At 48.7% G+C, this 26,569-nt stretch overlaps 1 protein-coding gene across 8 annotated transcripts; it reads right to left on the bottom strand.

Moving 5' to 3' along the window:
• Positions 1-22: 22 nt before the first annotated feature.
• On the bottom strand, positions 23-26,562 carry CEP68 (centrosomal protein 68). 8 transcript variants are annotated; one of them, XM_049857367.1, is made up of 9 exons: positions 26,430-26,562; positions 24,339-24,459; positions 19,833-19,894; positions 16,592-16,962; positions 13,268-14,791; positions 11,698-11,820; positions 7,669-7,765; positions 3,982-4,155; positions 23-3,043 (listed from the first exon to the last, which is right to left on the bottom strand). In XM_049857367.1, the coding sequence occupies exons 4-8, from the start codon at positions 16,925-16,927 to the stop codon at positions 3,986-3,988; spliced, it is 2,250 nt and encodes a 749-aa protein (XP_049713324.1). In that variant the 5' UTR covers positions 16,928-16,962; positions 19,833-19,894; positions 24,339-24,459; positions 26,430-26,562; the 3' UTR covers positions 23-3,043; positions 3,982-3,985. The 8 variants fall into 8 exon arrangements, with proteins under 8 accessions (XP_049713324.1, XP_049713322.1, XP_049713325.1 ...); XM_049857365.1 differs by having other exon boundaries at positions 19,833-19,934; XM_049857368.1 differs by lacking the exon at positions 24,339-24,459.
• Positions 26,563-26,569: the final 7 nt, after the last annotated feature.

A 26,569-nucleotide genomic window follows, 5' to 3' on the forward strand; every position in this document is an offset into this window, starting at 1 on the left:
TGGGTGGATATCTTTTTATAATGCTTCAGAGTTTTTTTTTTTTTAACCTTATCAATACACAGAGGTACACTCCAACTATTTTCAAAAGAAGCTGAATGATACAAATGTTAGATGTGATGTCATGCACCAGTTTTATACAGTAAAAGTTGTTTAAACCAGCTGCTTATTCTTGATGAGTTAGCAAAAAACATGAGGTTAAGATGCAGGCATATTTACAGTTTTGAAAATTTTCTTCTTTCCCCCAGTGGCCATCATGACGGGGGCTTGCCACAAGACACTTCAGCATGCTTCACTCTTCACTTTTATGTATATGACCGTAAATGTGGTAGATGCATATTCCCATTTCTAAGCACAAACCTTTCGAGGTACTATGGACTTTAATAATCGGTTCATTTTAAAAAGGCTGCTATGTTTTAAATGGAAGTGCTTTACGTTATGAAGACTGTAAGTGGTCAGTCTCTGGACACCCTTCAGAATGATCTTGCCATTCTGGTTTGAGCAGGAAGGTGCTTGCACTGGAGTTCCCTTTAGCATACAGTGTTGCCATTCCAGTGTATCATCTTACAGTAACTCTTTCTTCCCATTCAGGCTTCCAAACAGGCCTGTCTTGACATCATTTCCCCTTATGCAGATGAGCTTAGCCATGGAGCTACACCAAGAACTCAGGTCTCCAAACTACCAGTCCAGCTCTCAGTACTGCCACGTCTTAAGTTCCATTTTAAAGAACTACTTAAAGCCTGGTATATTACCAGGAGATAAACTCGGGGTTTTGTAACCTGCCTCTAGTAAGTCAGGGTTGGCCAGCCAGACTGCTTGAATGTAACCCTGCATGTCTGCTCATGAAAATGGCACTGGCCTGCATTTAAGCTGAAACCATGTCAGCCTGAGTTTTAAGGGAGGTCCTGAACTTCTTAAAGCAGTGCTGAAGATAACAGCTACATTGTTACTATTCAGTGGCATTCACAGCCAGGTCCAGAGAGTTGGCACCCTTAGTCACACCTTATTTCAAAGGGGAGGAACAAAAACATCTGAAATCATTTTAGGTAAGGTAGCACTTTCTCAGGAAATAGGGCACTCCAAAATAAAATATTTGCTGAAAATTCCCGTCAGTTGAAGTTGATTATAATTAGGTTGTATGGGGACAGAATACCATATTGGACATGCAACTGCTGTATCTGCCAGTTTCTGTCTATAGGGTTGTCGTATTGAATTTGTATGCTAACTAACAGACTCCTTTTCATGCATTTTAAGTTCAGCAGTAACTAAATAAATGGGCCTAACTGCAAAGGGCCCTTCAGTAACAAATGGAAAGACATGTTCCCAGTTCCCACATCAAAAAGGTGTGAAATACATCAACTGAAAAACTGAGGCCATTAGACATGTCTGCCTTTTTAACTAATCCTAGGTTTTTATATTTTACATATACACTTATAACCAAGGAGGTTTTTGGGTTTTTGTTTTGGTATGTATGGAACTACGATGACAGAATTGTGACCGTTTCTGACCGTGCCCTTAAGCATTATGATAAACCATACCACAGTAGCAGCAGGTACTCAAAATCCTTATTTTATATGGCTACTGTTGAGTTTTACATCGTTTCCCTTCTAAGTATTAGAACTTAATGGCTGTCCTTCCAGTGATTAAAATCCAAGATATTCTGAAGCAGAAAGTCACGTTTGATGATAGGACTTTGAGTTCGTGTGGAGGTGGATGGAGGGACACTAAGATGATGCGGCTCAGTCCCCAGGACTAGAGCCCTAAATTCATTGTAAAGAAGGTAACTTTCTATGTTAGAGGTCTGCCTATGAGAAGAATTGCAGGGTACCTTTGATCATTTCTTTATAAACTGAAAAGATTTTCCTTTCTTGAGTGCCCTCTTAAAATGATTATTTCAAAGGGGTTTGAAAAGAAAACCTTTAACTGCTCGTGTCACATATACTCAAGGTCTTATTAGCCTTAGGTCTTTCCTTAGGTCTTACTAGCCTGTTGTAATAAAAATATAAGGAAAAAAATGTGCCTCTTCCTTCCATGTTCATTCATGGCCCAAATAGAACTGTTTTTGTGAGTGCTTTTGTTTTTGTAGAATCTGCAGTTAACAATAAGCAATCATTTTTTGCTCTAAAAAGTTATACGATTGGTGCTTTAAATGGTTAACCCATAGTTCCCCCCCGCCCCATCAAGGTACTTACATGTCAACTTCCAAGCAACAAAGAATTCCCTTCACCACTGACAGTTTCTGTGACCAACCAAACTGATCCTATCCCTTCCCTTCCCAGCCCAGTTGTCACCTTCCAGGAAGGAGTAAGAGTAGAGGGCTGAATCCTCCCAGAAGTAACCTTATGCTTGATCATTAGCTCCATAGTCCTGCCAAAGCTCAGCGGCAATTCCCTATGTTTCTGGCACATATTCCTTTAAAAATATTAGTTAGGAAGAGGGAGCCTTAAGCCTTGACAAAAGGTGCCATAATAGTCCAAAGCAATCTGTAGAGGCTATTTCTCCCCCGCCCCCACCGCCTCCTCTTTTCATTTGCAGACTAAGGGTAAAAGTGTCTTCTAAAATCTTAGGAGGAATTTACAATAACCCAAGCTTCATTTTATAAAAAGATCCAAGCCCCTGGCCAACCATTCACTTTTGCAGTCTCTTGGGCCGCCTTGTATCCCTGAAAATATCAAGTGTTTGGTAACTTCTACTAGCCTTGCGATCATCTCAGCAGGTGGAAAGTTTAGGAGCTCTGGATGCTCTTTTGAACTGGATGGGGGGGCGGGGGAGGAAGTCTTTTTATCATCATTACTCTCAAAAACTGAAAAGCCACATGCTCTTTGTAGAGAAGCACCGAAAACCTTGGTTTGGAAGAAACTATTTTACAGTAACTCAGTAGCCCTTACTTCGTGGAAAAGGAGGGCGTTTAAAGCTAGAAGTTAAGAGTTATTTTCCTCTTGACTTCAGTTTTAAATGGCTCTTGCAAAGGCTTCCTGGAAGTTTGTTTCTCCCACCAGCCAGCCAGGTTTTGGCTGACAGATTACATCTCTGCCTGAGAAGATGCCTGAAAGAGAAAGAGAAGCATTTGTTACAGGCATAATGTTGCAAGAATGTACGATCTATAGCAGCAATCATGGTGTTCATTTTACAGCTAAGGTGACTATTAAACTCAGACTGCTCTGATGCAAATACAGGGAATCCCTGCTGTTTACATGCCTAGATTTTATCCTTCATCTAGAAAATCTTGCATGAGGACAACAAGCATATTGCCTGGGAGGGGGAGGGGTGGGGAGATGATCAAATAAAGTCTGAATTGCCAACACAGTTGGTTCTCAGTCTTTTTTGGGATCACAGGGTCCAGGTGTGGGATTATGAAGAGCACTAGGCAGTGGGAAACCCAGTGGGCACTCCTCCCTTCTCAGTTCCTTTCCCATCATTCCCCTCTTGGACTTTTCTTAGGGATCAAAAGAAAGTCATACTAATTGGTTATCAGTAACTCTGGTTTCTGTGGATACTTCATGCTGTCAGAGTTGCCTGGAGATGGGGTACCAAATGAATTGGGTGACAAGAGCCTGCAGAGCAGGGCACCCTAATAATGGACCCCAACAGGACGGGTGTACATGTGCAGAAATAAAAAAGGAGCTATAGGTAAGTTCTGCTTCCGTTGTCCTTGGCTGGTGGGGGAGTAGCGGCTGGTGAATACACTGCCATAGAAACAGGAGCGTGGGGCACCCTTGTCCTCAGCAAGCAGCAGGGAAGGGTGAAACAGCCATGGAAAGCACCATGGTGAGCCCATCACCATAGAAGACCCACAGCCTTCTTCCTAGCACTGGGAGCAGCTCCTTTTTCAGTACCGCAGGCCTGACTTCTCCCAACATCTCATTTGTCTCAAAGCTCTGAGCTCAACAGCTTCTAAGAAGCAGCCGATGATTAGCACAGGAGCTCTACAGCAATAATCACCAGGTTTAGACAGCTTTTCTTCTTTTGGGGTGCTCTACTTACCTGGTTAGAGCCCTTCACATTGGTGTTCCTTTGCTGTCACTGGCTTATTGTCAGCGGTGAGGGTGCAACCAGCCAGCATGTCCAAAGAGGCTAAGATAGAGTCATATACATGGTCTGCATGGCTCTCCAACTCGCCAGACTGTGCTGCGATCCTCCCCAGGACATCCTTTAAAACTAACAAATTGGGTTCAGAACAGTTAAGCCAAAAACCCTGCAAGCGGTTCCCAAAAGGTTGGCGGTTCAAACCCACCAGCCACTCTACAGGAGAAGGACGTGGCAGTCTGCTTCTGTAAAGATTACAGCCTTGGAAACCCCGTGGGGCAGTTCTACTCTGTTCTATAGGGTTGCTCTGAGTTGGCATCAACTTGATGGCAACTGGTTTGATTTTTTGGTTCAATAGTATATTTGGGAATGCTTGTGAATCCTTTTTTGTGGGTCCCAACAGAATGGGCTTGATCTAAAAGCAGGCTAAGACAAGAGTGTTGGTGAGGCCAAGATTCACACCTAGTGTTGAGTTAGAAATGTTTGTTAGAGGAAGGGATGGGCAAGGTCCAGAGTGCATCATCCTGCATGGCAGGCTTGTTTTTTTCTCTGAGTTAATTTCTTTAGTGAAGCACAAAGGCTGCCTTAGCTTCCTGAGCCTTTATCAGCTGTGCTAACACACTCCCTAGTTTCCTGCCACAGCTGCAACATCTGCCCGCAGAGGAAGTGAAAGGGGAAGCTGCTGACCTGCAGACAATGCTGACTGGATGAGCGGAAGGAGAAGAAACAGGCTGGCTTCACTGAGATCGCCCCTAGGGAAGCCACAGCAGTGCAGTGTCATCAGCAAAGCGCTATCCTGACAGTTCATGACAGTGCGGGCAAGGCCGGCACAGGGATATGGCCAGAAGGTGCAATAAAGCTTGCGTCCAAGGGTGACTGGATTGGGTTCTGGCCACCCATGCTCATCAGACCTTTATTCAGTCCTGTGCCTTGTCAGTATTCAGGGGACCTTTATTTTTTGAACCTTTGACGTGAAGCTCTGTTTTAAACTTCCTGTTGGAATGTTTGAGTGGGACCAAGTAAAAGGGAAGCTGGGACTAGAAATGAAAAAAATCTTTTCTGAGTAAGATTTTTGTTTTTTAACTGAACCCACGCATATGGGGGTCTGATCTGGCTTAATGCCAACAGGGTCAAGACACTGATCCACTATGATAAGGAATGTGGGTGTGAGAATGGTCAGACTGTGTGCTTAAGCAACTAACTGGGTCAGAAAGTACTGACTACCTGCCAGATTTCTGTGTCTAGGCCTCTGGCAGGAGGTGGCAATGGGGACACTTGGAGGAGAAGGTGGCAATAGGGACACTTGGAGGAGAAGGTAAATTGTGGCTGCACATGCTTAAGGTGATGCCGAAGCTGAGTAAGAAAACCTGGCTCTGAGGGCGCTGGGTGGAGGGTTAGCACCGACCTTCCCTGGCTGACAACGTGCCGCTGAAGACAGCGGACGTGGACCTCACTCAGCGAGCTGTGTAGTGTCAAGGGGAATGTGTGATTTTCACCAAAACAGCCAAGTTCTCCATTATTTCAAGCAGAGGGTGGGGAAGGGAAATATGTCAATGTGAAGGAGCCTGGATACATATCTGAAAACCACAGAAATCCAAAAGCCGCCTATTTGTAGCAGGTAGAACACCTTTAGATCCTCTTTGAGAGATGGACAAAATGAGGTGCTCCTTTTACAGATTCAGCAGTGGTAAGGTACTGAACTGGTTTTTAAATGAAGATCAAAGCACCCACAGCCTTAAAAGGGCCACTCTGACATGTGCTTCCTTGGTGAGGCCCCTGCACCTCCAGACAGCACGGCAGCAGCAGGCGTCTGTGCAGGGGGGCTCCAGCCAGGCTGCGCTCCCCTTTCCTAGCCGCGGGGGCCCAAGGCAAGCTAAAAACTCTGTCAGCCGGGAATAGCCACAGTATGCAGCTCACAAAGCCATGCTTACGTGAAAAAAGACCAATGTGTCAACTGCTTCAGCACTGTGTCTGGCAAATGCTGGAGTAATGACAAGCAGCAAAGGAGCTGGGCGTACTGAATTTCTGCCCCCACAAAGAACCAACAAAAGACTCGAGTTCCAGGGAACACTGGAAGAGCCGAACAGAGGCCTTAAGAGGGCAGTGCACTGCAAATGGCTCCCTAATTCACACTGGATAATCACTAACCTGGTCAAAACCCTTCTCTTTCAGGGGATCCCTGTCATCAAAACCCCTCGACAAAAAACGAGTGGTTCTCAACTCTGGCTGTTTTGCCCCCAGGGACATTTGGCAATGCCTGGAGACATTCTGGGTTGTCAGGACTTAGTGGGGAGGGGTGTACTACTGGCATTTAGAGGGTGGAAGCCAGGGATGCTACTAAAGATCCTACAATGCACAGGACAGCCCCCTGCTACAAAGACTCCAACTCAAAATGTCAATAGAGCTGAGGCTGAGAGACACCATTCCACACCACCTCCCAAACAACCTGGTGAGCAAAGTTCCTCCTCCCTGCCTCTTAATAAGCTCCTCTGTGTCCTGCCCAGCTGCGCTCACGCTGCTCGCTCCCAACGTAAACCACACACTGTTCCAAAACACAAAGCGGGGCAGGAGATAGCTGGGCTTTCTCAGCCCTCTCTAGGATGTACAGTCTTACAGAAAATTAGGAGCTGCTTTTGGGAGGTCTATCACTCTCCTATAGGACAAGTCGGAATCAACTCCACAGCACTGGGTTTATCACTCTCCTAGCTCATCCTTCCTATCAGGCACACCCCCCCCCCCGCCCCCACCATCTCTGCAAGGACAATAAGGCAAGCAAATCCTTGGCCCCCTGCATACTTGATGTACTCTTGAAATCTATGATTTTTACACTTTCCTAAACTGGGAGTCCATCCTGCCAAATGGGCTTGAGTGTGGTTTGCGTTCACACTGCCCTCCCCGCCCCGCCACCCCAGTTTACATCCCCCAGCTATTCTCTGAGAGTAGGCTGACTCTCAAATCCTCTTGGACCAGAGAATCCTCTTCTGAAACAAATCCTCCCCCAAAGCATAACACAAAGCAGATAACCAGAGAGGAATTCAGCCAGAGCTGGAGGATAGGGAACCCCGAAGCTGCCCACTTGAAATACTTCAGCCCTAGACTAAGGACCTTGATTGCAATTCACAGCGACCCTGTAGGACAGAGCAGAACTGCCCTGTAGGGTTTCCTAGGTTGTAAATCTTTACAGAAGCTGAACTGCCCCATCTTTCTTCTGTAGAGTGGCTGGTGGGTTCGAACTGCCAAGCGCTTTCGGTTAGTGGCCAAGTACTTACTGTGCTACCAGGGTTCCAGACTAAGGACAGTGGATTAAAAACCAGGACTCCCACCCAGAACACCAGCAGGGAAATAAAAGCAGAGCAGCAAACAGTTTAGTTCTTGCAGGGCTGATACAATTTTGATCAGCTTGCTTTTATGACTGCAACTGCCTTGTCATCTGTCTTGCAGGGGGCAGCTGGGAAGGGAAAGGGGCCCGGGTACAGTGGTGTGTGAGGTGCTATCTGACCGTCTGGGACTCCAATGGCAACAGGTACGTGTGGGAAGGGCTCCTTACTGATGACAGTGTGTGTCCCTGAGTCTCTCTGAGCCCCGGGGCCTGCTGGGGAGGGATGAAGCTCCGGCTAAATTAAAAACCTCAACCAAGCACCTCACCTGGAGTGTTATCCAGCAGGCACTGAAGAAGAATCTCCCCACTCTGTAAGACGCTCTCTGTCAGGAACTGGTGTTCGTCTATATCTTTCTTAAATTGCTTAAAGTGTATAAGAAAAAAAAGCTTCGTTACGATGGCTTTTTAAGGAGGGTTATTCAAAATGAACACCATGCCAGGTAGCTAGATTCCCCTGTATCCTGGAAGACAAACCCCACCCAGTTTCAGAATCTCTGATTAAACAGTGCAGAAGTTTAACCTCAGCCTGAGCCCCAAGTAAATACATTCAATCATTTTTTCTGTTTACACTTTGACAACAAAAGAGTTTTCTTTTTCCTGGCAGAGCCAGGCTGGCTTGTGGACAGCTTGGAGTCAGGGGTTCCCTTTGGTGCCTCGCCTCGTGGGGTTCCTGGCTTCATGGGGTTCAATTCAAAACAAGACGTATTCTATTCTAATGGATGTGATGAGAAGCACAGGCATCTGCCATTAAATCAGCGCCTCCCCTCTGCGCCCACACCCGCCCTCAGAGCACCTACAGGACGAACTCCTCTTGGGCCTCAGCATCTGGAAAACGGTGAGCCTCCTGAGCAGGAGAGATCTGTTCACCTCGCAGGTTCGATTCTGACTCACAGTGACCCTATAGGACAGAGAACTGCCCCACAGGGTTTCCAAGGAGCGGCTGGTGGATTCCGACTTACAGTGACCCTAAAGGACAGAGCAGAACTGCCCCACAGGGTTTCCAAGGAGCGGCTGTTAGATTCCGACTCACAGTGACCCTAAAGGACAGAGCAGAACTGCCCCACAGGGTTTCCAAGGAGTGGCTGGTAGATTCCGACTCACAGTGACCCTAAAGGACAGAATAGGACTGCCCCCCAGGGTCTCCAAGGAGTGGCTGGTAGATTCCAACTGCCTACCCTTTGGTTAGCAGTGGAGCTCTAAACCACTGTGCCACCAGGGCTCCTCCAAACCCTGTAGCTGCTGGTTTTTGATGGTCCTTCAGCTGCGAGTAAGTGTCGTAAAATCCACGGCCCACCTTTAGTCCAGGGCAAAGAACTTGGTGGCTCACATTTCGAGGTGATAACTTTACTCTTGGATTTACTATTTTTCGGTCTTCAGTTTTCCTTTGCCCGGATACTTATTTTATTCTTTAGTGCTCTCTGTAGTTTCTATGCTGCCTTAAACCCACTGTATAATTAAGACAAAGCACAAGTATATGAGAACAGGAGTCGTAGTTAAGATACTTGATTAGCTATACATGCATGTACGTTTACTTATGCTAAGCGGGAGTCAAGATAGTTCATACATATGCATGAGGCACAGACCATTCTTCCAGGAGATGAGGATGACAGTACAGTACCACTCTGTGACACAGCTGTGTGGGTGACACGAGGGCTAGGCCCCAGCGACCTGCAGCGGTAACTTTTGGCTGGCCTGAAAGCTGAGGCATAGAAGGATGGTATAAGGGATAAAATGGAGGCAACAGAGGTGTCCTACTTAGGGCCCTGTGACACGGCAGCTGCTCTGATGAGGCTGAGTCACCTGTGAAAGGCCATCAAGATTAAGTTCAAGGAGGGCAACTTCCTTTAGACAGCCTGGCACGGGGGGACCTCCTGGGCCCGCTGAACGGCTCTACGCACAGGGCCACACACACTTCCTCCAGCTCACCCTGGGCAGAAAGTCATGGCAATCTCTCCACACAGGCCGGAAACCATTCCTACCAGAGTGGGGTGCCCCACCCACCCAGGGCCAGGCCAGGCCCCTCCCCTAAATGTTAGCGGGCTCCCAAAGTTGGAAAACAAAAGCCCTCCCTCCTGCCAGGGTATGGTCAGAGTGAGGCAGTGCAGCCTCCCTCAGGCTAATCTCCTACTGAAGATAGGTCAAGCTACAAAAGCTGTAAAAATGCAAAGGACCTTCCCAGAAAACCCTTTCTAGACTACCATGGGACTCAGACCACAAACACCTCTGTGCTTCACGAAGCTACTAGAAAGGCTTAGCCAACCAGACACGCTGATCAGTTCAGCCAAGGTTAACGTTATACTTAGGGTAACTGTATAATTTATCATCCAAACCAGGACACTTCTGAGACTGAAAGGTGGAACCTATAATAATCATGTGAGAACACCAGGTGTAAACCAGGACATTACAGCTATCCTAAATATGTTCCATCTAGGATCAAGTTAACCAGAACCCACAATTAAACAGCTATTTTTAAAAATAACAGAACCTTGATGAACCTTAATGGAAAAGGCAAAAAACAAACACCCAAGACAACAAAAAAAAACCCACTTAGGCTGTCCTATGGAACTTCCTGTGATGACAGAAACATTCTGTAGCTACACTGTTCAATGCAGCAGCCTTGAGACACCTGGGGCGAATGAGCATTTCAAATGTGGCTACTACAGGTGAAGAACCGAATCTTCAATTTTACTTACTTAAACAGCCCTTTTATATGGCTAGTGGCTACTGAATGGACACTGCCTCTCCATACTTACTAATCCTGAGGCAATGGAAAAATTAAGTTATAAATTACCCCTAAGGGTTTTTAATATAACTTTATTTACTTTGTTGAGAATACACACAGCAAAACGTACACCAGTTTCTACACGTACCATTTAGTGACAATGATTACATTCTTCAAGTTGTGTAACCATCGCCCCTCCTTTTCTGAGTTGTTCTCCCCATTAACATAAACTCACTGCTCCTTAAGGCTCCTATTTCATCTTTCGAGTTGCCGTTGTCAGTTTGATCCCATACAGTTCTTAAGAGAGCATAATGCTTAAGAAAAGCTTTTTTTTTTTTTTTACTAGTTAAACTAAACTATTGTTTGGTTTTAAGAAGACTTCAGGGGATATTTTTGGTTTAAGGTTTAAAGACTATCTCAGGGCAAGAGTTTCAGGGGTTCAGCCAAACTTCATGGCTCCAGAAAGTCTGAAGTCCATGAGAATTTGAAATTCTGTTCTGTATTTTCCCCCTGTTGATCAGGATTCTTCTATGGAATCTTTGATCAAAATGTTTAGTAATGCTGCGAGTAGTTATCTAAAATATATCTATTGATCCTATCCCATTCAGAGCAAAGGAGAATGAGAAAACCAAAGACACAAGGAAAATACTAGTCCAAAGGACTAACAGGCCACATGAACCACAGCCTCCACCAGCCTGAGCCCAGAAAAACTAGATGGGGCCTGGCTGCCACCACTGACTGCTCTGACAGGGATCACAATAGAGCGTCCCAGATAGTGGGAGAAACATGTAGAATAAAATTCAAAATCATAAAAAAAAATACCAGACTTACTGGTCTGACAGAGACTGGAGAAACCCCCAAGACTAAGGCCCCTGGACACCCTGCTAACTCAGAACTGAAGCCACTCCTGAAGTCCACCTTTCAGCCAAATATCAGACAGGCCTATAAAACAAACGATAACACACGTCAGAAACGGACTTCGTCATTCAATCAAGTGTACGAGACCAAATGGGCAACACCTGCCCAAAAGCAAAGACGAGAAGGCAGGAAGGAACAGGAAAACTGGATGAATGGACACGGGGAACCTGAGGTGGAAAGGGCAAGAGTGCTGACACACTACAGGGGCTGCAACCAATGTCACAGAACTCTTTGTGTATAAACTTTTGAATGAGAAACAAATTTGCACTATAAGCTTTCACCTAAAGCACGTGTATATGGACACACACACGCACACACAAGTTCAGTAATGGTAGCTAGTCTCACGGCAAAGGAGGCAGCTGTTCACGGAGGCAATGAGCCACACATTCCAGGTCCTCCCATAAGTATTTTTGATTGGAAATAAATATATAATTTTCTCCCAACTCTATTTGGTCAGGGAAATAATCCATACATTTTAGAAAATTTTTAACATTAAGAATTTGGGAAAAGAACTTTTGATTAGATTTCTGGTGAAACGGTCACTTCAGCCACAACACACCAAGCATGTGCGTTATCTGAGATTTTAGTCTGTGATTGCGTAATTCAGCCGCCCCTTTCACAGTGAACAAGCCAGAAGCCAGGACCACGTATTTACCCGGTAAAGCTGCAGAGAAGACTTGAGGCCAGTAAGACTGGACTTGGGTGGAATCAAGTGGTTGGTCACGTCTGCTACGTTATACAGCCAGTGGATCAGGTCTTCCAGCTGACAGCAAAATGTCTGCTCAGACAAACAAAAGAACGCATGCTGTTTCCGACTGAACTGCTGCTTACAGTTATGAAGAGGCTAAAAACATCAGGGAGTGTCCAGGAGACTGACCTGGCACCTTTCCTGAGCTCTTCCTCCTGCCCCCCGACCCCCAGGACTCCAGACCTACACCACCACAACAGGAAAAGCCTCACCTCGTTCTATGTCCCCTCAGCCTGATGAGACACCAGAAGTGACAGGCTGAGAAGACACAACCCTGCAGGTGACAGTGGAGCAGATACGATACGGGCAGGGTCCAGCCCAGGGGGGCACACTGCCCCAGAAACCAATCCCTGGGCCAGCACCATGCTACTGTACCAAACTATTTCTGTGAGAAACATAAATGGAAAATGACTATAATCCTGACCAACCTGAACCCACGGCCAAAGACAACAGAATTATAAAGTGCTCTGCCCCCACCACTGCCCTGGACTCCAATGTCAGCTGCTTGCCCTGCTTGCCCTGGGGAGGTCGTAAGGCAAGTACTTCACCTCATGGCAGTACCTCAATCTTTTATCACAAAAAAAGTACATGGTAGCATTTGTCCTATCTCCTTCACAGGACAAAACAAGCCACCTGCCATCACAGGGAAGGTTGAAGCCCACTGGAGTGCTAGGGAACTTTCTTAGCGTAGGCCTGATGCAGTGTTGACTGTGGGGGCCGCGGGACCCTCAGAGTTTACAGCCACGATACCTAAACCTTCATCCCGTGTCAGACGGCAAGAAGCTCTCGATATGTTATTTAATCTGCACAACATCTCTAAGAGGCAGACGAGCAAGCTCAAGAAAAAAAAAAAAATGAGCGAAAACTCCCAAGGTAGCAGTGCCATAATTCAGATCTGATGCTAACGTGTCATTCCATGGAGTATTATTTTATCTCCATATGTTAACAGGTAAGCTACAAAAAGAAGGGTCTGCGGCTAAGAAATCTAGAAAACGGTGCATCAATGCCCATAACTTTGGTGAGTCCCATCACTTTGGTGTACTGAAGTCTGGGAAGTTCTGCAGTCAAGAAAGCCACTTACCTTTGTTTAGCCCAGTGTTTTCTAAATAATTCCAAACATAGAATGCTTTCTGTGCAGGACATCTAACATCAAGTCAGGAGCCCTGGAAAGCAGCCTGGGGTGGCAGCTAAGCACTCAGGCCCTGCAGACAGCCTGCCTGGGTGTGCTTCCTGGCTCTCCCCTTGCTAACTGTGAGGCCTTGGTCACATTGCCTAACCTCTCTGTGCCTCTTTCTCCAACAGTAAAATGAGAACATTATTTATCTAGTACGGGTTGTGAGAATTAAATACCATAAGGTAGGGTGCCCAGCACATGAACAGTGCTCAGTCAGCGTTAACATGCACATTATGAGGGCAGTGGGCTGGAGGAAGAGGTTGGATGCCTCCCTGCAAAGCCCTTAAACCTCAGTGTCTTTACCTTCACACATTGCACAAGCGATTCTTTTCCCTGCTCTTGTCTCCTGGGAGGCTGCCTGTCTGCATCCGGGTCTGAGAATACCCGCTGGTCCAGCACGGCCTGGCAGGTGTGTGCTCTCAGCGGTCCGGAGGGCACCCCCAGGGCCTGGCTGCTCACCAGACTGCCTTCCCCTGCAGAGTCTTGGGCCTGGACCAAGGAGCGCAGGAAACAGTGGTTCTGGCCCCCAGGGTCCCGGGACTCTGGGAGTGTAGTCATGGAGGGAAGCCGGCTTTGAGTAGAGTCTGATGGGAGTGAAGCTAGCCCCTCACTGTCTGAGACTTCCAGGGAGCTCTGTCCTTTGGCGGTCTCGGTGGGCAGGGGTACCAGGGTGGGAACAGAACCTAGATATGAAACCAAACTAGAAACCTGTGTCAGACGAGTGGGCAGGGCAAGATACTCGTCTTCACTTTCTACCTCCTCTTCTGCTTCCCATCCAGACGCAACGCAGGTGGGGCGTGGGGCACTCTGGCCAGCCCCCTTCTCCCTTTCTGGCTTGGAAGAGGGCCACCCTCCGCCCTGTGTCCTCAGTGTAGGAGAGCTCCCCTCAGGGTGCGTGCCCACGGGGAGCCAGACCTTTGGGCTCCTCAGGGCTGCCTCTCTGCTCTGCCAGGGAACAGCCCTACTGCCTAAGGCTCTGGGAGTGGATGTGAGCTGGCTACAAGAGAGCAAACCCACGCTGCCCTGCTTCTGGGGCACTCCAGGGGACCAGCGCTTAAGGCCTGGCTCTCTGGGCCCTGAGAAGAGCAGGGCAGTGGCCTCTGCTGGTGGGCAACTACGGGCCACATTAGTGGGTGACTTCAGGGTACTCGCTGGGGAGACAGAGAAGCTATCCAGGTCTACGCCAGAGTCCTGCAGCACAGGCTCAGTCAGCATGCGGCTGCCAAGATGCTTTGAGAGCGGAGGCCCAGGCCTCAGAGGATAAGTGTAGTCAAGCAGGTCTTCATACTCCTTATTTGGGTTCCAGAGAGGGGAGCGGCGGTCAGGGGAAGGAGGCAGGGAATCTGGCAGCACGCAAGCCCAGTACTCCGCCTGGAAGGAGAGGCGCCTCCTGCCCGGCCCAGCAGCTCCACCTTCAGAAGACACAGGTTGAGGTGACCAGTGGAGCCGAGGCCCTGGTCCCACCACAGACGGGGGCAAGTGGGGGGCGACCAGGTCCAGAGAGGAGGAGACTTTGGCAGGGGAGCAACTCTGAGGCTCTGTCTTGTCTTGGCAGCTCTGGAGACTGCTGACCGGGGATGAGGCAGAGATGCTGCGGCTAGAAAGCTCAGGAGAAGCAGTGGTACCTGGGCTCACCCTGGACATCCACCTTGACGAGAAAGGGAACCCTGAGACGTGAGGCTGCTGGCTGAGGTCCAGCACCTGGGGCGACTCGACTCGGGGGTCATCTTCAGTATCAGCATCATGTCCTGAGCAAAGGGCTGCAGTTCTGGGAGCAGTGAGGGTCTGAGGTAGCTCCTCCGAGGCAGAAAGCTCGGTCTCCTCCAACTGCAATGAGGGAAGAAAATGCGCTCAGGTGAAAATAATCAAGCCACATTTCTTTTTCAGATGACAAGCTGGGAGCTCTCTTTGAAGGCCCAGAAAACATTTAGGCAAAGTCTCGAAGGGAAGAGTCTGCTGCCTGAGGCAAGCCGCAGACACTGAGTGTGTGCTGCTAGTGGCCAGCTAGAGACTCGGCAGGCTCTGCAGGGCAGGACTGTTGTCCCCAGGCTGATGGTTGGTGCTTTTGAAAGCTGTCCCTCTGCAAATACCCAGTTCGTGAGTGGGAACTCGGACAGGTCTGTCAAGCTGAAGCCAGAATATACTGCCTAACCTTTGAGGAACGTCTCCTGGGCAGACAAAACCCTCTATCCTTCTGTCTTCACAGGAATCACGGCAGAACCCAGCAGGCTGGTGTCCCACCATGCCACACCCCCTCAGCTCACACACTGAACAACGGCAGAATGAGTCATTCACCCCAGCTTTTTCACTTTAACTTTTCCATCTGCCCAATGGGGAACTCATCCCCAAGGGAGGCAGGTTAGCAAAGTGGTTAAGGTCCTGGGCTTAGGAACCAGACCTGACATCAAACCCTTACTCTGCCACTTTCCAGATGGGTGACTTTGAGCCTGACTTCAGAAACACTGGTGACGTAGTGGTTAAGTGCTATGGCTGCTAACCAAAAGGTCAGCAGTTTGAATCCACCAGGTGCTCCTTGGAAACTCTATGGGGCAGTTCTACTCTGTCCTATAGGGTCACTATGAGTGGGGCAGTTCTACTCTGTCCTACAGGGTCGCTATGAGTTGGAATTGGCTTGATGGCAACAGGTGTTTTTTTTTTTTTTTTTCCTATCACCGGTAAATGGGGAGAAGAACAGTATCACCTCATCACGATGTGAGGATTACATGCACTCATGTGTGAAAAGCACACAGTAAGAGCTCAACAAACTATGCTCACACTCTTGAAGCTAAGCCCATTTCTGTGTTTGCTTACTTGCTTCCTGCCTCACTCAATCTCTGCCTCACAGGTGTCTGGCACCTCCCACTGCCCTTGCAGCCAGGCAGGTGGGCCCAGCCCGTCCTCTTCCAGACAGTGGTGCACAAAGCCTCCTCACAGGATGGGGCTCTGTGGCGGGAGCTTGCAGCAGCCAAGACCACAGCGACACAGAGAAGATCAAAGCCATTCCCAGGAAAGGCCTTGGCAAGCAGAACATAACAGGATGTCAGGACTGGGAGGGACAGATCACTCAGGTGACCCTCCCAATTACACTGAGGGCTCGAAAGGTTTAGTGACTTGCCTGAGGCCACAGAGCCTAAGAGAACCCCCTGTGCCAGCTGACTCCCACTTAAAAAAGTCACCTTACAGTCAGGGAGGCCCAAGAAATTCTCCTTGTCCAAGGGCAGTGCTGCCTGCCACACGGGCTACCGAGGCTCTAAACGGCTCTCTGGGTCCCCAGGGGACACAGTTGCTGGCACCTACTTCCCCCAGTCTCCAAACCTAGTTCACCAGGTCAGTGCTCCAGTTCAGCCCTCTGGGCAGCAGGCTCTGTCCACGGCGTCCCCAGGCCTCAGAAGGTGGCCCAGCAGTCCACTCTCAAGGAAGGGGAGATGCCATGGACAGAGCTCCCTACTAGCCCAAAACCCAGCTCTCCAGCTGAACCTGTAAAACAGAAATTAGGATACACAGGTTCCCCCAGCCCCCTACTTTGCACAGTGGCTGAGAAAGCATGTCAGATGGTGACCAAATGCAAAGCAGACTCCCAGAGGACATCTCTGGATATATCTACAGTCCCGTCTCCTTAGCACCTACCTGGCTTCCCACAGAGGGCAAGGTGTCTCCAGTCCTCATGCCAGCAGGAGGATGCAGGCAGCTGAGAGCAGGCTGAGACTCACCAGCTACTGACTCCCTGCTGGTGCTGCTAGCCTGCTGCTGGAGAGCTCCTGGTGAACAGCCAGGGGCCAGCAGCCCCTCTGCCCCCCACACAGGGGAGGCGGGCCCTCCCTCAGCTTCCAGGCGGGCCGGGTTCTCCCTGCTCACTGGCCCCAGAGTGTCCACCTCCTGCTCCCTGCAGCTCCACCTCCCATAGGGATGGGCCTTTGTGTCCAAGGATGCTTCCACCTCTGCCTTTTCTTCACCCAGAGCCATTGAGCCTGGTCAGGGCTGCTGAAACCTTCCACTTCCTACAAAACAGACAAAAAGAGAAGAATAGAAATTTTCCTCAACTGTGTCCAGGAAACCTTAGTCTTTAATGATTAAAGAATATGCTCTTTGTTCAGGGAAGGAAAAAAGGACAGAAACAGTGCTACTTCTTCAGAGGAAGACTGAGGTCCTGCTTCTCCTTGGCCTCAGATCCTTCAGAAGCGACACAAAAGCACATTATTGTGTTCTCTGCTTTTAGAGTGACAGTAGTGTCACCCAAGAGGGCCAATGCAGGTCCAAGACAGAGGAAAGGTGTGGGCCTTGCATAGAGTCGCCTTTTCCCCTGTCCCTGTGGCCCAAGCCCACTGGGTAAGAGGTCCCAGCCTAGGCTTCTGGTGCCCTGTGCCACCATGGTTCTGTTGTCGCAATGTCCCTGTTGGAGGGAGGCTTGGACCTGGTTCTGGCTCCTCTGCTCTAAAACCTCAAGAGAACAGCAAGTAGGGGCATGTTCAGGACTCAGCTGAGCCCCACCAGGATGCTCCCCACAATGCCTGGCTGTGCCTGGTGGGGCTTCTCCTTCTAAGGCTGGCCAGTGAGCAGAGAGACCAGCAGCTCTTCTCACACCAGCTTGACTGATGTGTAAGCTGGGTGTGGAGGGCAGCCGTGGAAGTCCAGATGGGTAACAGTGGTCGTGTTCACGCAGCGTGGGTGCACATGAGAGGGAGGGAGAGAGGGAGCCAGGTAGCCACAGGCAGGCAAGGGAGCACAGGGCGGGGACTCGGGGGAGAAAGAGGAAAGAGATTCCGAAAATATGACTGTACCAACATGAAGAGCTTCAGAGACAGCAGGGAGAAACCACCCACAGCTAAGTGCAACAGCAAGGGCTGCGGGCTGGGAGCACTGGGGGAATATGGCCAGGGGGCCAAAAAGCTAACGGGGGTTTTGGAGGAGGCGGCAAGGAAACAAGGAGCCCTCACTCAGGGTGTCTACAGCCTCCGGCGTGTACTCTGGCCAACCTCAAAGCTAAGATCAGACAGAAATAGCTTTGTTGCCTCAGGATGTAAAGAGGAGGTGCTGGTAGCAGCAGGGGAGCTGAGGGGGCCCTGGGCGCAGGTTCTTTCTGGATCTCAAACGCTGGGAGCCACAGCCTGGGCTGGCACATGGCAGGGCCCCACCCAGCCCCATCTGACCAGATACACGAGGTCCAGACTCACTCAGAGAGGACCCCAGAAAAGCCATGCACTTCACATGGACTCTTGCTTCTTTCTCATACCACCATATATAGCAGGAACTAGTCACAAAAAAGTATTTTGGCGGGAACAGGAATACAGTCGTATGGTTCAAATAACACACTACAGATGGAAGCCTTCCTGTCCTTGCCCCCCTACCTCCACTGAAACGAGTCAAGGCATGCAGAATGCCTGGAACAGTGCCTGGTTCATGGTGTATATGTGTCCACACGTGTTAAGAGATGGAATCAGTGTAACCGGTCACCTGCCAAGGAAGGAGCAAGGAAGCTGAACGGCAGGAGGAAAAGCAGCCAAATTTTCATATAAATCAAGCCCAGGACTTACTACTAGATACTCCTACAAAAACAGGTAAAGTGTCTAATTAGTTCTTATGTTTCCTCCTGTCTCCTGACATACATGTAGACAAACAAAATAGTTTCATCCCTCTCCCACCCTTTTAAATAAAGGGAGAAAACTATACAACGTATACCGTTCAGAACTTTGCCTTTTTTTTTTCCCTAACAAAATATCCTGGAGGTCATTCCTTAGCAATCCACAGAGAGCCTCCTCTTTCTTTTTCATCCCTGTCTAGCACTGTATTCCACTATAAGGCTGCATATAGCTTATTTCCCCACACTTCGGAAGGGATAGTTGGTTATTTCCATTCTTTTGGTATCACAAACAATATTATGAAGAATAACCTTGTAAACACCATTTGCAGGTGTGTTAGGCTCATCCACAGCTAAATACGCAAAAGTAGAACTGCTGAGGCAGGTGTATTTTTGACGTACATTACCAAACCTGTTGCCGTCCAATCGATTTCAACTCATAGCGACCCTACAGGACAGAGTAGAACTGCCCCACAGGGTTTCTAAGGAGCAGCTAGTAGATTCCAATTGTCCACCTTTTGGTTAGCAGCCTGAGCTCTGAACCACAGCGCCACTAGAGCTCCATTATCGTGAGGTATTAATTTACACCCCACCACGACATGCAAACTGCTAGTTTCCCAAGGAGGCAGTCACTTCTCTCCTCGTCTTACAGATGGAGAAATCAAGGCTCCGAGAGATTCAAATCCAGGACCACCTGACTTCAGAACCTAGGATCCTTATGAAAAAAATTAAAGAGCAGAAAGCACACAAAGGAGAAGAGGGATGGACAGAGACAGCGAGCAAGTGCCACTTAGAAAGAGATTTTCATGGAGCCACAGTGTCCCCCTGTGGTCCTTTAAGAAACTGCATATGAAGATGTGAAAGGCAAGTTGTGTTTTCACAACTATGGGAATAAGCTGGGCCCAGGAGCTGGATATATGAGGGTGAAGGCTAAATCCGGAGCTCCCAATTCCTACTTTCTGCTCCACTCCTGAAAGTTCTCAATGACCAGAGGAGGGCCTTTCCTCCCACTGACCAGAGGTGTGGCCCTGAGACATGGGGCTGGAATAAGATGGTGCTGGACTAAGACAGGGTACAGGTAAATGTTGTCTGTCTTTGTTTTGATGATGTATTTTTGATTTGTCTTATCTGGACCTCACTATTCAAAAAAGAATGTATCCATCTATCCAGGGGCAGGGGCAGGGGCAGGGGCAGGGGCAGGGGCAGGGGCAGGGGCAGGGGCAGGGCCAGTCAGCCGGAATTGTAAGCCAGTCAGGAGACCCTTCTAAGTGACTTACAAGTTTACATACAAACCTGAACAAGGGTAACAGTGTCACCAGGGCTCGCAACTTGCTTCAAGGCTCAGGGAAGAAGATCTGAAATGCATCATGAATGATTTTCGTGGGAACGGTATTTCTGGCAAGACAGAAAACAAGTCATTATCTTCTGAGTCTGGATAAGCAGGTTCTTCATAATCTTATTTATCTGTCTGACAGACCCTGTTTTTCCCTTGCTCTACACGAAGTTTTTATTTAGGATGAGAACTAAGACAGGCTCAGACCCTTCCAATGAGAGACAGTGTACTCCTTTCCAAAGCAGCAGCCCCCTGGACTGCTGAGACTAAGGAAAATGACTTGCTGGGTTGAAACAACACTCTCTTCCACCAGGTCATTACTTCTAAACAACCTACTACTCCATGTGGGGCCTCCCTGCTCTCAGATCACAAATTCTACACTGTTCCTGGATGCCAGTAGCTCTGTGACCGGGAAGGTGCCTCCACTGGCCTCCTCCCTAACAGGGAAGTAGTGGGAGGCTGGGCTGAATGACAGGAGGCACCCGAGCACAGACAAGGGACAATGAAGCCAGCCCTCCCCATATGAGACATTGGTACACCCCAGAACCGCACTGTCCAAACCAAGACACATGCCACAGAAGCTTCTGGATATCCTAAGAACCATTTGGACTTTGCTATTAAAATTCTGTATTAGTTCAAACTCTACAGCCTTCAATATGGATTACACCTCAACATAAAGAAAACCAAAATCCTTACAACTGGACCAATAAGCAACAGCATGGTAAACAGAGAAAACCCTGAAGTTGTCAAGGATTTCATTTAACTTGGTCCCACAATCAACACCCATGGAAGCAGCAGTCAAGAAATCAAACAATGTACTGCATGGGGCAAATCTGCTGCAAAAGACATCTTTAAAGTGTTACAAAAAAGCAAAGATGTCACTCTGAGGACTAAGGTGCACCTGACCCAAGCCACGGTATTTTAAATCGCTTCATATGCACGAGAAAGGCCGAAGAAGATCAAAAACAACAGCCTTCAATGTGCATTATGCCTCAACATAAAAAAACCAAAAATCTTCACAACTAGGCCAATAGGCAACATCATGATCAATGAAGAGAAGACTGAAGTTGTTAAGGATTTCACTACTTGGATCCACAATCAATGTCCATGGAAGCATCTGTCAAGAAATCAAATGACATATTATTGCATGGGGCAAATCTGCTTCAAAAGACCTCTTTGAAGTGTTAAAAAGCAAGGGTGTCACCTTAATGACTAAGGTGTGCCCGACCAAAGCCATGGTATTTTCAATTGCCTCATACGCATTCTGGACAACAGAATAAGGAAGACCAAAGAAGAACTGCTGCCTTTGAATTATGGTGTTGGCAAAGAATATTGAATACACCATGGACTGACAGAAGAACAAAAAAATCTGTCTTGGAAGAAGTACAGCCAGAACACTCCTTAGAAACGAGGATGGCAAGACTTTGTCTCATGTACTTTGGACATGTTATCAGAAGGCATCAGTCCCTGGAGAAGGACATCATGCTTGGTAAAATAAGATGGTCAGGGAAAAAGAAGAAGACGCTCAATGAGATGGACTGACACAGTGGCTGCAACAATGAGCTCAAACACAGCAACAATTTTGAGGATGGTGCAGGACCAGGCAGCATTTTGTTCTGTTGTGCATACGGTCACTGAATCAGAACCCACTTGATGGCACCTAATAACATTAGTTCCCAGGACCTGTGGAAGCCGTATGGTCTACCAGATATAATTAGGAGTGGTGTAGGCTTGGCTTGCTCTTGCCCTACAGTAAAAATACGCTCACACATCATGTATGAGGTAACCCTAACTCTGTCCCGTCTGACCTTTCCTGGCATCTGCTGCACCACCCTCAGGCAGTCCTGTCACAGCTGCCAGGGCTGCTCCCACTCACTCCTGTCAGGATGGAGAAAGGAGGACTGGGCAAGTGGGGGAAAGGGAGCTGATATTCCTCTCCAAACTCTGAACTCAAATCATTCAAATACGCAAACGAGCACCAAGGGAGCAATTCTCCCCTGAAAAAACAACACAACAAAGGACTTTTCCCAGGATTCTACTAGGAGTTCCCTTTGAGACAACTGGATTTACCCCAACTTTTCCCAGGAAACCCTATTCCAGGGGGGCCTGTCTCTGTACCCAGGCACCTATCACCACAGGCCAGGTGTTGCCTGACAAAGCGAGCCAGTTCAGGGCCCAAAGCCTTGTTGTTTTCACAAAAGGCCGCAGGTACAAGTGATGACACCATGAACACACAGAGGCAAAACCTGGCCTGCGAACCAGACAAAGAGGCTCTCAGTGTTGCTCTTTCTCTGAGAACATGAAACTGCCCAGGAGGAAAGGGGCGTGGGGCAGTACTGCACTGTCGGGTTGCTTGAAGGCTTTGGGGGAATGAGTTTATGGGAGAAAGGAGCTTAAAAAGGGTAATCCAGGTGTGGGGGGCAGCATGAAAGGGGGCAAAGACATATGTGGGGGAAGCCGGCAAAGGGAACAGTCACAAGAGGTCTGGCCTGCCTCAGAGCCGGGAGGGGGCCATGCCAGGAAAGCTGTGGCTGAGGCTGGAGGCGGGAGGCCAACAGCAAACAGCAACTGCTGCTCCACCTGCTCTTTCCCTGGCTATGCAGGCCCAGACCTCCAGGTCTCTCCTTGAGGGGCAGGTCCCTGTGCAAGCCCTGCCCCCCTCCTTCGCAGATGAAATCAAAGTGAAAATGAAGAACAGGCTCAAAGCTACCACAAGGAGAGGGTAGATCACATCCCCCAAAGCTTGGGCTGCTGTATTCCCAGGCTCCTTGGGTACCAGCAGACCCTCTCCACCCCACCACCTCGGTCTATTTCCCTAAGTTCTGCTTCGGACCCTCTGGATCAGTGTGGTGGAGAGGGTGTTGGCCAGCCTGCGTTGCTGCCTGCTCCCTTGTTCTCTCACTCGCTCACTGTTGGCTGACTAGAGACCACCAGACAGCCTCACAGCAAGGCCAGTCTTCCTTCCAACTTGTGAAAGGTCTTCAGGTGGCCTTTAAAGAGATGAAACTGCCATATCTTCATGAAGCCTTGGTGAGCTCCCAGGACTCCTGCTCCCTGCCACCGCCCCCCCCGCCCAACCTGCCCTGCCCCAAGCTCGCTGCTGGTCCAACAAAGCTCAAAGCACAAGGATGCGGAGGACTAAGCATGCCAATCGACTGCACCCTCTATTCTCACCAAAGAGCAAGCAGAAAAACAGCTTCCCTGTAACTAACAAAATCGCTCCTACTGTCAGATGAAGCTGCGCCTGGACCACACGGCTGCGGTTCCACAGGCAACAGCTTTAAATATACTGCCAGTTTGCTATGAGGCCATCAGTATATACATATGAAGATTTATAAGAACCTTATCAATTTTCTCAAGATATATTTACTGTCCCACAGTGTCCTCTTTGGAGAACCCATGGGAAAAGAATTCTCTGGTCTCAGTAATAGAAAACAGCTGCTTCTACTGAGTATCTAGTTTGTTTTTATTTCATAGGTACTAGCAAAACGAGCAAATTTTCCTCCTTGCTTTCACTGCTAGGAAGCTCAGGGCCAAATCTACATAGTCTCATTCTAGTGAAACCAAGACAAGAGGCACTTATCTTTTGTATTAATCTTACTTTCACCACTCTATCTGCCTCAATTACTCTTCCTTAAATTCTTATTACACTGACAAGATCTTGGAAAGATTCCTCACACCATTTTTTGGGATGAGACGGAGGAATTGTTAAAAATAGAATGTAAGTAGAAAAATAGCTCCTAAATCCAAGATTTCATCCCAATACCATAAGAAAATAAGACTTCTTTTACCAGTATAACTAAGAGACAATGAACTTAAATTAGTACCTTGTTACTACTCAGTGTGGTCCCTGGACCAGCTGCAGCTACTGCACCTCAGAGCTTGTGAGATTACACTCTCAGGCCCCACCCTAGAACCTCTGATTCAGTATGTACATTTTAACAAGATCCCCAGGTGATTGTTAAGCACAGGGATGTCTGAGAAGCCCCAGCGTAGTATGCAAGCCTGTTTCAGCGCCCTGAAAAGAATAAACTATAACATTGGCTTTAAGAACATTCATTCAGTGCCAGACACAAACAAGAAAGAAATTCATGGTCCCTGTCCTCAAGGACAGGGGCGCTCAAAAAAGCGCACACCTCTGAGTTATATATAAGGCTTATGGCAGGCATTCATCTGCCAATTAATAGTTCTAGAATGTCACAGCTGGAAGGGAGTTTCCAGAAAGAAGAGTATTCTCTAGGAAGGAGTCAAGGATTCTTTGTGGCTGCACTAAAAAGCAGAGTCAGAGGCCAGGCTTTTCGCCTGTGACAGTTACAAACAGGGAGCGGAAAGGTAACTGTCTGGGAGACATCAAATAACTTAAGAGAAACTGACAAGCCATAGGAGCCTACAGTGGGAAGGAAATGTCAACCCAGCTGTCTGTTTCCTCTGGCCAGGAAGTGGTGCTAACTTAACATGAAGCTCACCAGGAAGCCCTGGAAGTGAGGCAATATCCCCCACGGGTTGTGTTGCATCTTCCAAGTCTGGCAATCTGATCTGAAGTGGATGGAAAGACGTTTTCCACTTTTCACAAAGTTTTGTGAGCAACTGTAAAGGTAAGAGACAGTTTTTTCATGAGAGCAGGATGAAGTTATAAGGAGACAAGCCACCCAAAGCCCACCTTCACAACCTCTGCCTCTCTCTGGTTGAACCAACCATCCTAAAGATCTTTTGTTGGCCACATTAGGCTCCATCTGTTTCACTCCTCTGTGCTTACATAACCATTTGCAGTAATAAACCACATTAAGACTGTATCAAATACTACTGTAATACTGAGCCAAACTGCTACTTGGCGCTTAATCTCTAGAGAACAGTAAGACCCAAAGCATAAACAGGTATCTTCTATGAAATACCTTCACTGTGGGGGAGAATCAGGAAAGGCTTAAGGGATTGTTTTTTCTTTACATCCAGGAACAGGTAAGGACCAAAAGGTAGAGCAACCCTGAAGGTCAAGTACAACAGTATTGAAAAGTGAATCTGTTCAAGTATTTACTTTTATCCTAACAACTGTTAACAGCTACTGAACATTTTCTTTGGACCAGGAACTATGCTAAACACTTTATATCAATATTTTATTTAATCGTCAGAACAAATCCATGAAGTAGGTCCTATTACTGCTCCCAGTTTACAGAGGAGGAAACTAAAGCACAGAGAAGTTAACTAACTTGTTCAGAGTTAGCAACGTGGCAGAGCTAAAATCTCAATTGTCTTAGAGAGCCTGAGCTCAACTGCCTAGGGAACCTGTAAAAACAACTAGCCCAACAAATAAAAACAATGAAAGGTTTTGTTTCATGAGCTTTTGGCTATATTTCTGCTTTTGTTTTCTTTTTATTTCCTTCAATTACTGAGTCCCTTCTATGTTCCAAGCATTGTGTTAGGAGCCGGGGAAACCAGAATATGGCGTGATGTGTAAAAACAGAGGGTAGAAGGTAGCTTTGGGGGAGGGGGCAGTTAAAACACTTTCCAGACGAGATGAAACAGTACTTTGCCTCTCTTCAGCATCCAGTGGCGCAGAACTGACCCAGTTGGTGGGAAAGGTATGGAGGGGGCAAGCGTGAGAAGTGATGCTTTCTACTACTTTCAACCAAGCCCTGGGCAAACTGATCCAACACACTTTGTCCTGCATTTTCAACAGCAAACATCCTTCATACCCTAGATCTGGGGGGCTGTAAAGGGTATTTGTGAACGTGACCCCCCACCTTCGCGGCTCCCCTCCTCCACGAATTCCCAGTGAGGTCCAATCGGCCCCGGCACTGGCAGGTTTCCGCTCATTTTTATGCCAAACAATACACCGAACCCAACCTAATAATTATAAAAGGCCTGGAATGGGTTTTTGGACACGCGCCTTTGGGGTGCTGAGAATTTTTCTGGTTATGACAGTTGGAAAGGGTAACGCTTCTGGCAAAAAAAAGAGACATCTTGCTTTTTCCCCTCCGTATCTGGGGGATTGCTGCGTTCAAGGTGATAAGGCGTCACGCATTTATATCTTTCCGCTGGGAAAGACGCTCTCTGCATTGGCCCTGATCGAGGAGCGGCGCGCCCCCCTTACTCTCGGGGACACCTGGGCCCCGGCGAGGGCGCACAGTAAACAGGGTACGCCTGAGGAGAGGCCGCAGGGGAAACTGATTTCCCCCGCAGCACCGATCGACGGGCCGCTAAGTAGCTCCGACGCGAGGATGGGTGGACCGCGCGCCGCCTGGCGTGGCCCTCCCTGCGCACCGGCATTTTCAAGACCGGCCTCCTGCCCTCGGGCCTCAACTCCTAGGCCGCGACGCGCACACGCCGCTCTGCTGCAAAATGGAGGCGCAGGCACGAGGCGCCCCCGCCCCAGGAAGCCTTTGTGCCCTTCCCAGTGGGGACGCGAGGTCCGGCGGCCCGCACGGCCAGGGCCTCGCAGACCTGGAGAGGCCGGGGCCAAGGGGGCTGGCCGCGCGGGCGGGCGAGCGCTGCACAAGGCCTCCGCCCCCAGCGCCGCGGGCTCCCCCGACAGCCGCGTCCCCGCGCCGGTCACTACCTACCGCGTCCTGGGCGGTTCCGACGCAGCAACTGGCCGCTGCGGCCAACCCCGCGGCCCCAGCAACCCCATGCGGACGCCCAGAAGCGAAGGTCCCAGGCCGCGACCGCCGCGCTCCCGCCCGAGCCTGGAACGCGTGGGCGG

The sequence above is a fragment of the Elephas maximus genome, chromosome 17 (genome assembly GCF_024166365.1).
Source record: "Elephas maximus indicus isolate mEleMax1 chromosome 17, mEleMax1 primary haplotype, whole genome shotgun sequence".
Lineage (NCBI taxonomy): Eukaryota > Metazoa > Chordata > Mammalia > Proboscidea > Elephantidae > Elephas > Elephas maximus.

What these genes read in the sequence shown, in the direction of transcription:
- CEP68 (XM_049857369.1), bottom strand. Translation starts at nt 16,927, where the DNA reads ATGGCTCTGGGTGAAGAAAAGGCAGAGGTGGAAGCATCCTTGGACACA. An exon ending in CGCTTGTGCAATGTGTGAAG is followed by an intron (nt 11,821 to 13,267) that starts GTAAAGACACTG and finishes TTGTCTGAGCAG; the next exon opens with ACATTTTGCTGTCAGCTGGA. An exon ending in CTTCTCTGCAGCTTTACCGG is followed by an intron (nt 7,766 to 11,697) that starts GTAAATACGTGG and finishes ATACACTTTAAG; the next exon opens with CAATTTAAGAAAGATATAGA.